Genomic DNA, 12,047 nt, shown 5'->3' on the forward strand with positions numbered 1-12,047 from the left:
AAGCTTTTTCCCAGTCCATCTGACCCACAAGACAATCCTCACCACATAAAAATTGATACATCATCTGCAGGACCTGTTCTCTCACTGACAGTATGATTACTCAGGGAAGGGGGAGAGAAGATGCTTGTTCTCTCTTAACATAACACAGCAGCAGGAAAGGGACTCAAGTCAGGAGAGGCACAAGTGGGAGAACAATCCCTGTTTCTTTGTGGCAACAAGAAGATGCCAGAAGCCACCAGGGAGAGAGAAGAGCCTTGCTTCCAAAGCAGGAGAAAGAATCATAGAAGGGCTGGAAAGCCCATCTCATTCCACTCCCCTGCCATGGGCAGGGACACCTTCCACTATGGTCTAGTTGGCTGCTCCAAGCCCTGTCCAACCTGGTCTTGCATGCTTCCAGGGATAAGGGCAGCCACAGCTGCTCTGGGCATCCTGTGCCAAGGCCTCCCCATCCTCACATTCCTTCCCAATATCCTATCTATCCCTGCCTGATGGCAGTGAGAAGCCATTCCCTGTGTCCTGTCCCTCCAGACCCTTGTTCAAAGTCCTTCTCCAGCTCTCTTGAAGCCCCTTTAGGCCCTGGAAGGGGCTCTGAGGTCTCCTCAGAGCCTTCTCCAGGTGAACACCCCCAGCTCTCCCAGCCTGGCTCAGAGCAGTGGAGCTCCAGCCTTCAGAGCATCTCCATGGCCTTGTCTGGTCTTGCACCAGCAGCTCCTTGTTGATCTCGTGTTGGAAGCCCCAGAGCTGGAGCCAGTGCTCCAGGTGGGGTAGGGAAGCCCCACGAGAGCACGGACTGGGCATGCCAAAGTTCACCAAGGGCACATACAACGCTACTGAACACGGACATAACCAATGGCTCCAGACAAAGTCAAGCTGCAAAACTGCTCCAAGAGCATTTGCTACCCCTGCCTTGGCCTCTGACAAGCACAACAATGATGGGACACTCCATTATAACCAACATTAGCTGCCTTCGAGCAGCGAGGGCAGAGCACAATAACCAAAACAGCTCGGAGTGGGGCTGCACTCGCGTATCCCCCTTTCCTCCCGGCCGCACTCGGAGGCAGCAGCAGGAACAGGGGACACGATGGCCACCCGGACACTCCGAGAAGCTGCTCCCGGAGACTGATGCTTATGATCGCACAGGAAGGGCACAGCTGCTTCTCCGGCCGGTCCCAACTTGCTGAGGCGCGGCCAGAGGAGCTGCGCCCGCACACCCGAGCTCAGCCCGGCCCTGCGGGAGATGATGTAGCGCCGCTTGTAGCGGCGGAGGCGGAGGAACCGCTGCCCGTCCAGCTTTCCGGCCCACCCCGAGACACCCAGCGCATACAGCGGCCCCGCCCGGCCCCGCTCACGGACCTACCCGGCCGGTGCTGGTGTCGGCGGCGGCGCGGAGCAGCGCGCAGAGCAGCGGCAGCAGCGGCCCCGCCGCGCCCAGCGCCCGGCGCGGGCAGCGCGCCATGGCCCCGGCGGGGCCCGGGCCCGGGTCGGCACCGGCGGGGCTCGGAGCGGTCCGGCCCCGGCGCCGCAGCTGCGGCTGCGCGGCTGCCCGGAAGGGGAAGGGGGAAGGGGGACGGGGAAAGAGGAAGGGGAAGGCGGGCAGCGGAATCCGCCGCTTCCTCTGCGGGACGGCCCGGCGCTCCCCCGCGGCGACTGCGGCCGCGGGTCGCCGTGACCGGCCGGCATTGCGAAGCGTGGAATATGCAATGTATTTTTTAGAAAGGCAGTTCTTCGGTGTGACCATCTCCGGAGAGAATGTGATGCCAGCTGCGGGTAGCCCACAGCAGGACAGTTGGAGGGGCAGTCAGCAGGGACGTTCCTCAGGGAATGAGGGCTGTGTCGTGCATATTTACTAGCTCTAGCTTGTGGAAGGCCTTTCCAGATGAACTCCTATGTACCAGAGGAAGCGGGCGGCAGATCAAGCTCAGCCACGAACTTCACCAGTCTCTCTCCTTCCAATTGTGTCCTATTTTCCAGGACACTCCCAGCACATCAGGATCAGCAGGACTCACCCCGATACCGGCACAGCCAGCCCTGTCTTTCACGGGCTACAGGAGCCCGTACCTCCTGCCAGGCCAAATCATAGCTTCCTCCTGTTCCCCTGCAATTCGGTCTCCTTGGCAGGGGATTGCTTGCTGCAGGCAGCCAGTTCTGTCCCTGAGCAGCTTGGCACCTTGGAGCCTCTTCTCAGCCGGGTAAGCACTTGGAAAGTACCAGCAGCCAGAAGATCATCCCTCTGCTGCTTCAGCCCTTCAAGATCACTCTGGGTTCTGTTCTGTTCTGAGTTTTCTTCTTTTCTTCATTCCCTGTCCTGGATGGGAATGACAAACCCATGCTCCATTTGAGGCACACTGTCTAACTAGAGGGGTTGTGAGGATGGAGGCAAGCAGTGCTCCGTTCCTCTGTCCCCTCTGTCCACCAACCCCTGCCAGTACTTTGGGCAGAGAGACCGGCTCCATCCCACTGTCACTGAGCCCCTGCAGTTCTGCTCTATAAACTTCAGTGCATTTCTCTGCAAAGACATCCCCATGCTCTCAACAGCACAGTCTATGCCAGCTGACATGGAGCTTTCAGATCCTTCCCAGAATCCTTACTGTGACCCCAATGCACTACTAGGATGAACTGATCTTTGTTGTCAAAATGATAGAACTACAGAAGTCTGGTTAAACTTTCTTAGGGGTGTGAGTTTAACTTTGTTCCTGTCATCAAAGAAAGCTCCTGGGAGTCTGGGTGTAATAGCACATTCTATATTTACATCCTAAAGAAGAAAGGAAAAAATAAAAAGAAGGGAAAAACAATCTTAAAGGAAAGAACCACCCCACCCCAGCTCAGATGGCCCTGGCAGACAGAGAGCCTCTCAAATCAGCTCTCCTCAGAGCTCCAGCAGCACAGCCAGCCATGGGCTCACAGACAAGGGTGGTTCTTGCGTGCCCTGCGGAACTGATCTTACTGCTTCTGCAAGATGGAGCTCTTACGGGAGCCTGGGGCTGTCTCTACTGCCTGGAGGACAAAGGCTGTTTCCAGAGCCAGCCTTCTGATGGCAGGGCTGATTTCCTGTGCCTTGTCATCAAGGGCTGCAAGAGAGAGGAACAGAGCCATGGTCAGATCTGGATCTGCAGGGACCCAAGGAGAGCCCCGTGCAAGGGCCAACCCAGGTGGCTCTGGCCATGGCCAGGAGGGAGCAGGGACCAAAGGGATCAGCCCAAAGCCACTGGACACTATTGGCACTCGTGCCCCTGAAATCTCTGTGTGTGCCCTGGCCACACCAGGCCTGGTCCGCACAGGGAGCAGAGCCCTCGGCAGCCGGGGCAGGGATTGCAGCTCCCCTTGGCAGCCGGGGCTGGCAGCCCGCTGCTTGCACTCACCCTGACAGATGCTCTGGAGCTCTCGTTTGTTCCCCCGGAGGTGCCGCCCGGCTGTTGAGGTTTTGGAGAAGGGAATTCGCCATCACCCAGATGGAGATACTAATGCTTCTTCCTTCTTCATTAGTGAGCCTCATGCCCCCTGTCCTGCTGAGATGTGGCAGTGCCAGCCACTGCTGTGGAGCTGCTGATCCACCTCATCCACTGGCCCAGGATCTCAGCTCATCCCTGCTGTTCCAGCTGAGTGTTCCTCAGAGCCCTGCAGGAGCACCGGGACTGCCCGCCCGAGGGGGTTTGTGAAGCAAAGCCTCTCCTCCATCCCTTCCTGCCTTGGCTGAGAAGGTTGTCACAGGGTCCTTGGTTCTGTTTTGTTGTTAATGCTGTAGTTATTGTTGTTTGCCTTGTTGCACATAATAGTAAAGAACTGCTATTTCTATCCCCAGATCTCTGCCTGAGAGACCCTTGATTTCAAAATTATAGTAATTTGGAGGGAGGGGGTTTACATTTTCATTCCAAGGGAGGCTCCTGCCCTCCCTAGCAGACACCTGTCTTTCAAACCAAGACAGAAGAAAACTTTAACAAAACTAAAATTATAAAAAGAATCAGAATAAAACCTTCAGAACACTTTTCCTCCCCCTGCCTGACTTCTTTTACAACAGACAACGTAGAGACAACATCTGGGATTTTAAGTCAGTTACTAACTCTACAATAGTCTTCCATGAGTTCCTGTAGGGAGAGGAGTTTTCTCTTGCTGTGATGGGCCATGATGGAGGGGCTGGAGCATCTCTGCCATGAGGAGAGGCTGAGAGAGCTGGGACTGCCCAGCCTGGAGCACAGCACGCTCAGGGCATCTCATCCCTGGGGATAAATACCCAGGGTGGGGCTGCAGAGGGGATGGGGTCAGGGACAGCCCCAGGGGCCACGGGCACAAAGTGACACACAGGAGGGGCCCTGTGAGCTCAGGAGACACTTCTGCACTGGGAAGGTGGCCGAGCACTGGTGCAGGTGCCCAGGGAGGTGATGCAGCCTCCACCCTGGGAGAGACTCAAAAGCCACCTGGACACATCCTGGGCAGCTGGCTCTGGGTGGTCCTGATGGGGCAGGGGTTGTGCAAAGTGACCTCCAGAAGTACCTCCAACCTCACCCAGCCTGAGATTCTGTGACTCTCAGAATAAAGCAGGTTGCAGTTTCCTAAGGACAAATGAAAAAGCTCCACACATGGCAGGAGTCTCCTGGCCTCACCAAAGTGGATTATGGCACATGTCTCCTTTCTGCAGATTCCTCCCTGGAGTGACAATGTCCCTCAGTGTCACTCCTTGAGGCTGAGAGAAATCTTTGCCCATGATCATTGGTTTGGGTGATCAATCTCTAATTCAGAATTGGTTTTGCTGGCTTGAATAGAATTGCTTCAAAGATGCTTCAAATATAATGCAATATACTGGAAGTTACAGTTCCATGTACTGGGTAGTATGTTTAATTGTGATCAAAATAAACTCTTAATTTGTCTATAAATATATTCTTCATCCTATGGAACACATTTGTATAAAGGTTCCAATACTGTGACTCTTGGACACAAAATGATTCACACAGACACAGCTCAATGTGTATGATAGAAAAAAGAGAGTGTTTTATTCTCTTTGTTCTAATGTTCTAATGTTCTAAAACATTTTAGTGTTTGTTATAGAGTCTCGATAATGATCAGGGATTGGATAGTTAGGCTACTACCTTCCTAACCACATTGGTCGTGATAAACGTTCATCAAAAGACATTTCTTTAATGGAATGCATAAACATCTATGTTTATAGTTTCTGTCCTATGAAGGTGGCTAGAAACTATGAAAACAAGATCAGAAGGTTTAATTCTCAGGGCGACAAATTACACCTATACTATCCTTTAAGCAGAAACTATTGACAAAATCTAAGGCTAATACTACATCCAGCTGCTCCATGGCTCCTCTCTAAGAAGTTTAGGAAGCAAGGAGATCCCTTCTGCTCCCTGTGACTCGACGGGAGTGTCTCGTGCCTGCTCCCTGCACAGCTCTCCAGGTGGTGCTGTCGGTCTCGGGCCAGCTGTGACTGCAGCAGGGACACCTGAAAGAGGCACAAGGCCCGGCTCAGACAAGCCCACGCTGGCAGCAGCATCCACAGCCCCACGGTACCGGCTGTCAGGGCAGACACAGCCTCCAACTGCAGCCCTCACCAACACTCTGCCCTCGGGGAAGGGGAAAGGAACAGGCTCCCAGACTGGCCCTGAACAGAGCTCAGATGATCAACAAGTCCAGTCCAAGGCTGCCAAACCCTTCCCACGTACATCCCTCAGCCCCCACAGGTCTAGCAGAGCGAGTTCCAACAGCAGTGAGGAACCCAACTCTCATTTCCAAAGGACACATTTGGGCCACTGACCCCTTGCTCCACAGGCTGTGCATCAGCAGGAGGGCTACTGCTGCTCCCCTGAGCTGCTGGAGAACTCTTCTCCTTGAGCTGCTGGACAGCCAGCCCAGGACTGAGGGGAATGTTGTGCTTGGCCTTTTTTGGTGCTTTCTTGAGGCGGTTTAGCACCCAAAGCCCCATTTTACACATCCCCATTTCTAAACTATGCATTAAATATGGCTTTAACTGAATTATATTTGTTCATACTTATTATCCTTCTACTCAAATTTACTTAATTTTGAGGGACTCCTAAAGGGATTTGGGGGGACTTTCTGGTTCTGCCACGTTTTTGTGCACAATCTGCCTTTTCAACCTTCCACTGTTTAAATGCAACTAAAAGTTAGCCTGAAATATTTCATACTTATTGGAATTTATTCCATTTTTGTCAGCTTTGTTGAAATTTGGAGGAGGTTTTGAGGCTTTTCCCAGCCAGCCAATGACTGAGGGCAGTTTGGCAGAGGCGGGAACCCTCAGCCCCGCCCCCGTCCCGCCCAGCCAATCCCTGAGGGCACTTTTCCCGGCCCGCGGTTTGGGCGGGAGCCGCCCCCCCCATTGTCAATCACTGAGGGGCTTCGGCTGAGGCGGGAACTTCTCCCCGGCCTCCCCTCGCTGGTCACTGCCGCCCCTCCCCTGCCTCGCTCCCAGTGGCTCCTTGTGACTCTGAATTTTCCCCAGCTGCCCCAGTCTGGGCTGGTTTGTACTGGTTTCTTCTCCCCGCTCCCCAGGTAGAGGAGCTCCTCTACCCCCGCTAAAGGACATGTAATGGTTCACATGGACATGTCTCAGTGGTATGACATGAAAAAGAAAGTAACTTTATTTTCTCAGTCCTGCATTTATAGATTCTTGACAATGACCAGGGATTGGGTAATTAAGTTACCACTTTCCCACTTACACTAGTCATGCAAAACATCCATCAAAAGATGTTTCTTAGAATGAACGTGTAAACAATTTATGTTTTAGTTACTTTCCTGGGAAAGTAATTTAAACTATGAAAACAAGATCAGAAGGCTTAGTTTTCAGGGTGACATTTCACCCTTTCTTCTTTAAAAAAAAAAAAAGAAAAAAGAACAAAGAAAATGAACAATATTCTAAACAATCAAAAAGGAAAATAACACAGAAAATAAACAATGTTCCCGACAATCAGAAGGTTCTAGTTTCAGGGTGGTATCTCACCCTTTCTCCATTACAAAAAAAACACAACAAAAATGAAAACATTTTCAGCATCAGTGTCTGCTTGTGGATGGGACATCGGCGTGATCACTCATGTCATCTGCATCATCATCCAATGTCCCATCCATTTGCTGACTTTCAATTTGGTCACAGTCTCCAACCTGCTCGTTGCCGGATGCTGCCTTTGGGGTCGCCGGTCAGGACGAACACACCTTGCAGGTACCCAGCGTACCCCAGTATCTGTGGATACACACGCGTACCCACGCCCCAAAGTGAGGAGGTCATAGGGACCTTCCCACTGTTTGGTGACTAAATTCCTCACTCAAATCTTTGCTTGAGGCTGATGTGGCTCATCTGAAGCCCACAATGAAAGGTGATGGATCAGCATGACTGAGTTATTGGAGTTCTGCGGAACTGTGAGGTGATTGAGGGTATATAAAGCTTTTCCCAACCAACTGGGCGGGATTTCACCCTGCATTCCCCGCTTTTGCTCCTGTAGAACCTGCTCTAGTGTACCATGAACATGTTCTACAACAGCTTGACCTCTCAGAGAATGAGGGATACCAAACTTGTATGACACGCCCCACAACTGCAGGAATTGCTGCACCTTCTGAGAGGCGTAAGCAGGACCATTATCGGTCTTCAAAGCAGAAGGCGTGCCAAAAACAGCAAAAGCCTGCCTTCAGTGGGCAATGACATCACAGGTCTTTTCTCCTGTGTGAGCCGAAGCCCACATGGCAGAGGAGAAAGTGTCCACACTGACATGCACATACCGGAGCCAACCGGACTCGGCAATTTGTGTGACATCCGTCTGCCAAAGCTCCAAGGCCCTAAGGCCTCTGGGGTTTACCTCTGGTGGCAAAGGCACAGCAAGTGCATGACAGTCGTCACAAGACTCAACAATGGCATGGGCCTCAGGAGATGTCAACTGGAACTGCTTCTGCAAAGTATGTGTGTTCTGGTGGAAAAACCCATGCAATGCCTTGGCCTGAGCGAGCGTATCAGGCTGAGGTGCAACCCCCGCCGGGTTAGCCAACTTGTCAGCCCTCGAGCTACCTTCTGCAATGAACCCTGGTAAACTGGTGTGACTCCTCACATGCAGAACGTAGTATGGATGCCCCCGGGCCTGAATGGCACATGGCAGGGTCTTCAGTAAATGAAACAAGGCAGGATTGCTGACTTCCTTCAAAACTGAATGACCCAACCGCTGGGCTATGTTGGCCACATAGGCGGAATCCGTGACCAGATTGAAAGCTTCCTGGGAAAATTTCTGAAATGCCATGACAGCAGCCTGCAATTCCACCAACTGGGCTGACCCATCCTCGTGACCTTCCAAAACCTGCCATTCAGATCTGTCCTTCCAGGTAGCAATGGAACCCCGAACTGTCAGTAAAGACAGCAGGTCCTTGCACAGGCTCCTGACTTTTGCCAAGTCATGTGCAATGGTGCCACAGCATCTTGCCTTTTGGCATCGTAGCTGGTGCGGATGTCTTGTTGAGGAGGTGGCCCCTCCCTGGCTCCTAGAGGATGTGGCCAAGCAGTGCCACAGGCCCATCAGGGAGCAGTGGCACAGGCCCCATGGATCCCTCGAGCAGCCCTGAGCTGGTGATGATGGGGGAAGGGAGGTGACAGAATTAGCCTGGGAGGGGCAGGTCCCCATCTCAGCCCTGGGCACCCCGGGACCTGCGGGGCTTAGGGACACAGTGGTGAGCGGTGTGCGAAGGGGGTGTGTGGAGAGTGTCCCTGGGGTGTCCCCAAGGGGACCACGACCATCCCTGCCCTTGGCAGCACAGAGTTTGCTGTGACTAAGGTGGAGGTGGCCCAGGGGTGTCCCAGGGCTGTCCCTGCTGAGTCACAGCCACCAGGAAATGGACAGTTCCCTTCTCTGTGTCTGTGTCCAGGTGAGGCATCACAGAGCAGGCTCTGACATCACAGGGAGTATATATGAAATCCCAGAGTGGGCTGTGACCTCAGAGTGGCTGTGTGACACTCTGATCTGTGCTGATCAAACATCACTGAGGGATTTAAGATGTCAGATCACTGACATCACAGGGTGACTGTGTGACATCCCCGAGTGAACTGTGACATCACAGAGTGGCTGTGTGACCTCACAGGGTCAAGGACTGACATCCTAGAGTGGACTGTGATGTCACATGAGAGCAGAATGACATCACAGATTGGGCCGTGACATCACACATTGATCTATGAGACCATAAAACAGGATATGACATCACATGACAGCTCAATGACATCACAGACGGAGGTCTGTCATCATAGAGCAGACGGTGACATCACAGAGCAAGCTGTAACCTCGCAGAGTGGCTGGGTGACATCACAGGCCCGAGGTGTGACATCAGAGTGCAACCTATGGCATCACAGGCACCTGTATGACATCACAGAGTGGGTTGTGACATCATAGAGGGGGGATGTGTGAAATCACAGCGTGGGCTGTGACATAACAAGCAAGACTCTGACATCACTAATGGTTCTGTGTGACATCACAGAGTGGACGTGTGAGATCACAGAGCGGGCTGTGACATCACAGGTTTTTGGTGTGATGCCATAGAGAGGGTTGTGACCTACAAGGGCACCTGCATGACATCACAGGGTGGCTGTATGACAACACAAAGAAGGCTGTGACATCACAGAGCTGTGTATGACATCACAGGTTGATGTAGGACATCATTGAGTGCCCTAAGACATCACAGAGCCTGCTGTGACATCACAAAGTGAATGACATTCCAGAGTGAACAGTGAGGTCACAGGTCAGGTGTATGACATCACAGAATGGTTTGTGACCACACAGAGTGAGCTGCAACATCACAGAGAAGGCTGTGACATCATGGGGGGTTATGAGATCACAGAGCAGAATCTGTCATGATGGAGTGGACGGGCATGACATCACAGAGCAGGCTGTGACATCGCAGAGCAGGCTGTGACATCAGGGAGCTACTCTGTGACATCACAGAGTGGCTGTTCCACCACAGAGAGGACTTTGAGGTCACAAAGCACACTCTGACATGATAGAGGGGGAGCTTGTGAAATAAGAGAGTGGTCTGTGACATCACAAGAGCAGCTCTGTGTCAGCACACAGCAGGCTGGGACATCACAGAGAGGTGGTGTGAGATCACAGGGGGCTGTATGAGGTCACTCCTCCCCTGCCCCGCCTCAGTAATCTCCCCCTTACCCCCCTCCCCCAGGAAGTCCACCCCAGACCCTGCTGAGCACCAGGGAGCTCCTCCCTGCTGTCCCCAGCACATGGCCAGTGACATCCCCTGGGAACACCCAGCAGCACTCACCAGCTCCCTGGGAACAACAGGGGACACCAGGGATGGGGCTACCCAAGAACCCAGGGGAGGCACTGGCCTTGGGAATTGCCAGAGCCTGGGAGCTCTGTGCTTCCCAAGGGCTTGGAGAGAGGAGGAGAGGATGCAGGAAGGAGCAGTGCAGGAAGCCTGAATGCCAGAGATGGAAGGCTGGTGATCCTGGGTACATGAGGAGTGTTTGTGGGTTTAATGATGGCCCTGGTATCTCCTCCCACGCTCTGGGGATGTTTCTTTCAGGTGGAGGAACATTTCTGATCAGCAATGTGCAGAGAGTGAGCTCTGGAACAGTTAAAGGTGGAATTGCCCTGGGATGGGAAAGGCAGGAGATGGTTCTGTTTCGGGAAAGGGAAGCTGAACAGAATTGCTGCCCCATTGTGGTGTTTCCCTGTTGGCAGCTTGTGGGGAGAGTGCAGGCTCTGCAGCAGACAGAGCGTGGTGCTGGGAGCGCAGGAGCAGGCCAGGCAAAGAGGGAGGTGAGCAAAATCCCTTGGCTTTTGAATTGCCTGTCTCTTGATACTGAAATCGATATGAAAACAAATTTTCTGACACCACTGGAAGAATCAGAAAGTAGGCATTGTTTATAGCAGTGCTGAACACACAGAGGACATCTCCAATCAGGTGTCTCTGGAAACTTTCCAACAAGGTATTTATTCCATTATGTTCATACATATTCATTCCAGGTTGCACATAAACATCACTTTCCTAGAAATCATTTCCATGCATCTGCCTCTTACTGGAAGGCCTTTGTTGCAGGGTCTCTGCTCTAAAGGGGTCTTTTTGGATCTTTGTTTTATCAATAACGGCATGGGGCTACAGATAGGCACTTCTTGGGCTTTTTTATTCATCATCATTTCATTCATTGAGCATCAGCCTCATCAATACAAGGTGAAGCACAAAAGATGTTGAAAGGTCTTGCCATAACTGCAACAGCCAAACTTTCTTGGTTACAATGCCTTTTTAAAAACTTCCTAGCAAATAGCATAGTGATAAAAGCTTACAAGCCTTTGCTTAAGCCAATCATTAAAATTACACATACACTTCGCCTCTAACAATGCCGGGTTGTCATAGCTTAAAAACAATGGTTAAAGCTTCATTAAACTTACAATTTTCTATTATCTTGCTTATCATATTTTCTAAGGCCTATCTCTACACAGCTCAAAATTACAGCCTTATTGTTTCCTGTCATTGCATATCTGCATTCTTGCATTCTTCTATTCTGAGATCTGCTTTCACACAGCTTCTGAGTTTTTTACCTTTCCTATTTACCACAAAGAAATCTTCTCAATAGCTTTGTCAATTATTAATTACCTTGCGTTATACAGTGCATTTTTCCTCATCTAGCAAAACAGCATTACAAGTTTTCTACACAAGGTTAGATCAACAAATGTTGAAACTTTTCATGTCCTGGGGTGACTTTATGATATTTGTATCCCAAATTGCCTGGTTTATGTTATATGTTAAGTTCTGCACCTTTAAGACTGGCTCTGAGAGCAAAAGGGAGAGAAGAAGAAGCAGCCACAATTTGTGTTGAGGAAAACATCACTCCCTGGCATCCTGCTCCTGGACTGTGGTGTCTGCAGCACGGACAGACAGCAGGACAGAGCTTCTCTTTTATGGTTAATTAGTTTTAGCTAGCTGAGGCAGAGGAGTTCCCTGGACTTTTTATTCCTTTTTTTTTGATCTGTTCAAACGCGCTCTGGACTGAAAAAAAACCCAGCCAAACTTCGACACCTCATGCACCCCACCAGGGCCTTGGCCTCTGCACT

The 12,047-nt window shown here is 51.6% G+C and overlaps 1 protein-coding gene and 1 long non-coding RNA gene across 3 annotated transcripts in view; one reads left to right on the forward strand and one right to left on the reverse strand.

Annotated features, from left to right (window-relative positions):
• The window catches only part of MMP24 (matrix metallopeptidase 24), a 44,192-nt gene extending 42,695 nt beyond the window's left edge, over positions 1 to 1,497 (reverse strand). The window contains exon 1 of one of the 2 annotated variants that reach the window (XM_086853463.1): positions 1,358 to 1,497. In XM_086853463.1, the coding sequence (XP_086709589.1) occupies positions 1,358 to 1,456 (99 nt within the window). In that variant the 5' untranslated portion in view covers positions 1,457 to 1,497. Of the gene's footprint in view, positions 1 to 1,353 lie in introns of both variants that reach the window. The other variant, XM_086853464.1, reaches the window with a different exon arrangement.
• Positions 1,498 to 1,555: 58 nt separating this feature from the next.
• On the forward strand, positions 1,556 to 3,982 carry LOC147650233 (uncharacterized). The gene is made up of 2 exons (XR_015277134.1): positions 1,556 to 2,189; positions 3,484 to 3,982. It is a non-coding gene; the product is annotated as an uncharacterized LOC147650233 (long non-coding RNA).
• The last annotated feature ends 8,065 nt before the right edge of the window (positions 3,983 to 12,047 follow it).

The sequence above is a fragment of the Cyanistes caeruleus genome, chromosome 16, assembly GCF_971803275.1.
Source record: "Cyanistes caeruleus chromosome 16, bCyaCae1.hap1.1, whole genome shotgun sequence".
NCBI lineage: Eukaryota > Metazoa > Chordata > Aves > Passeriformes > Paridae > Cyanistes > Cyanistes caeruleus.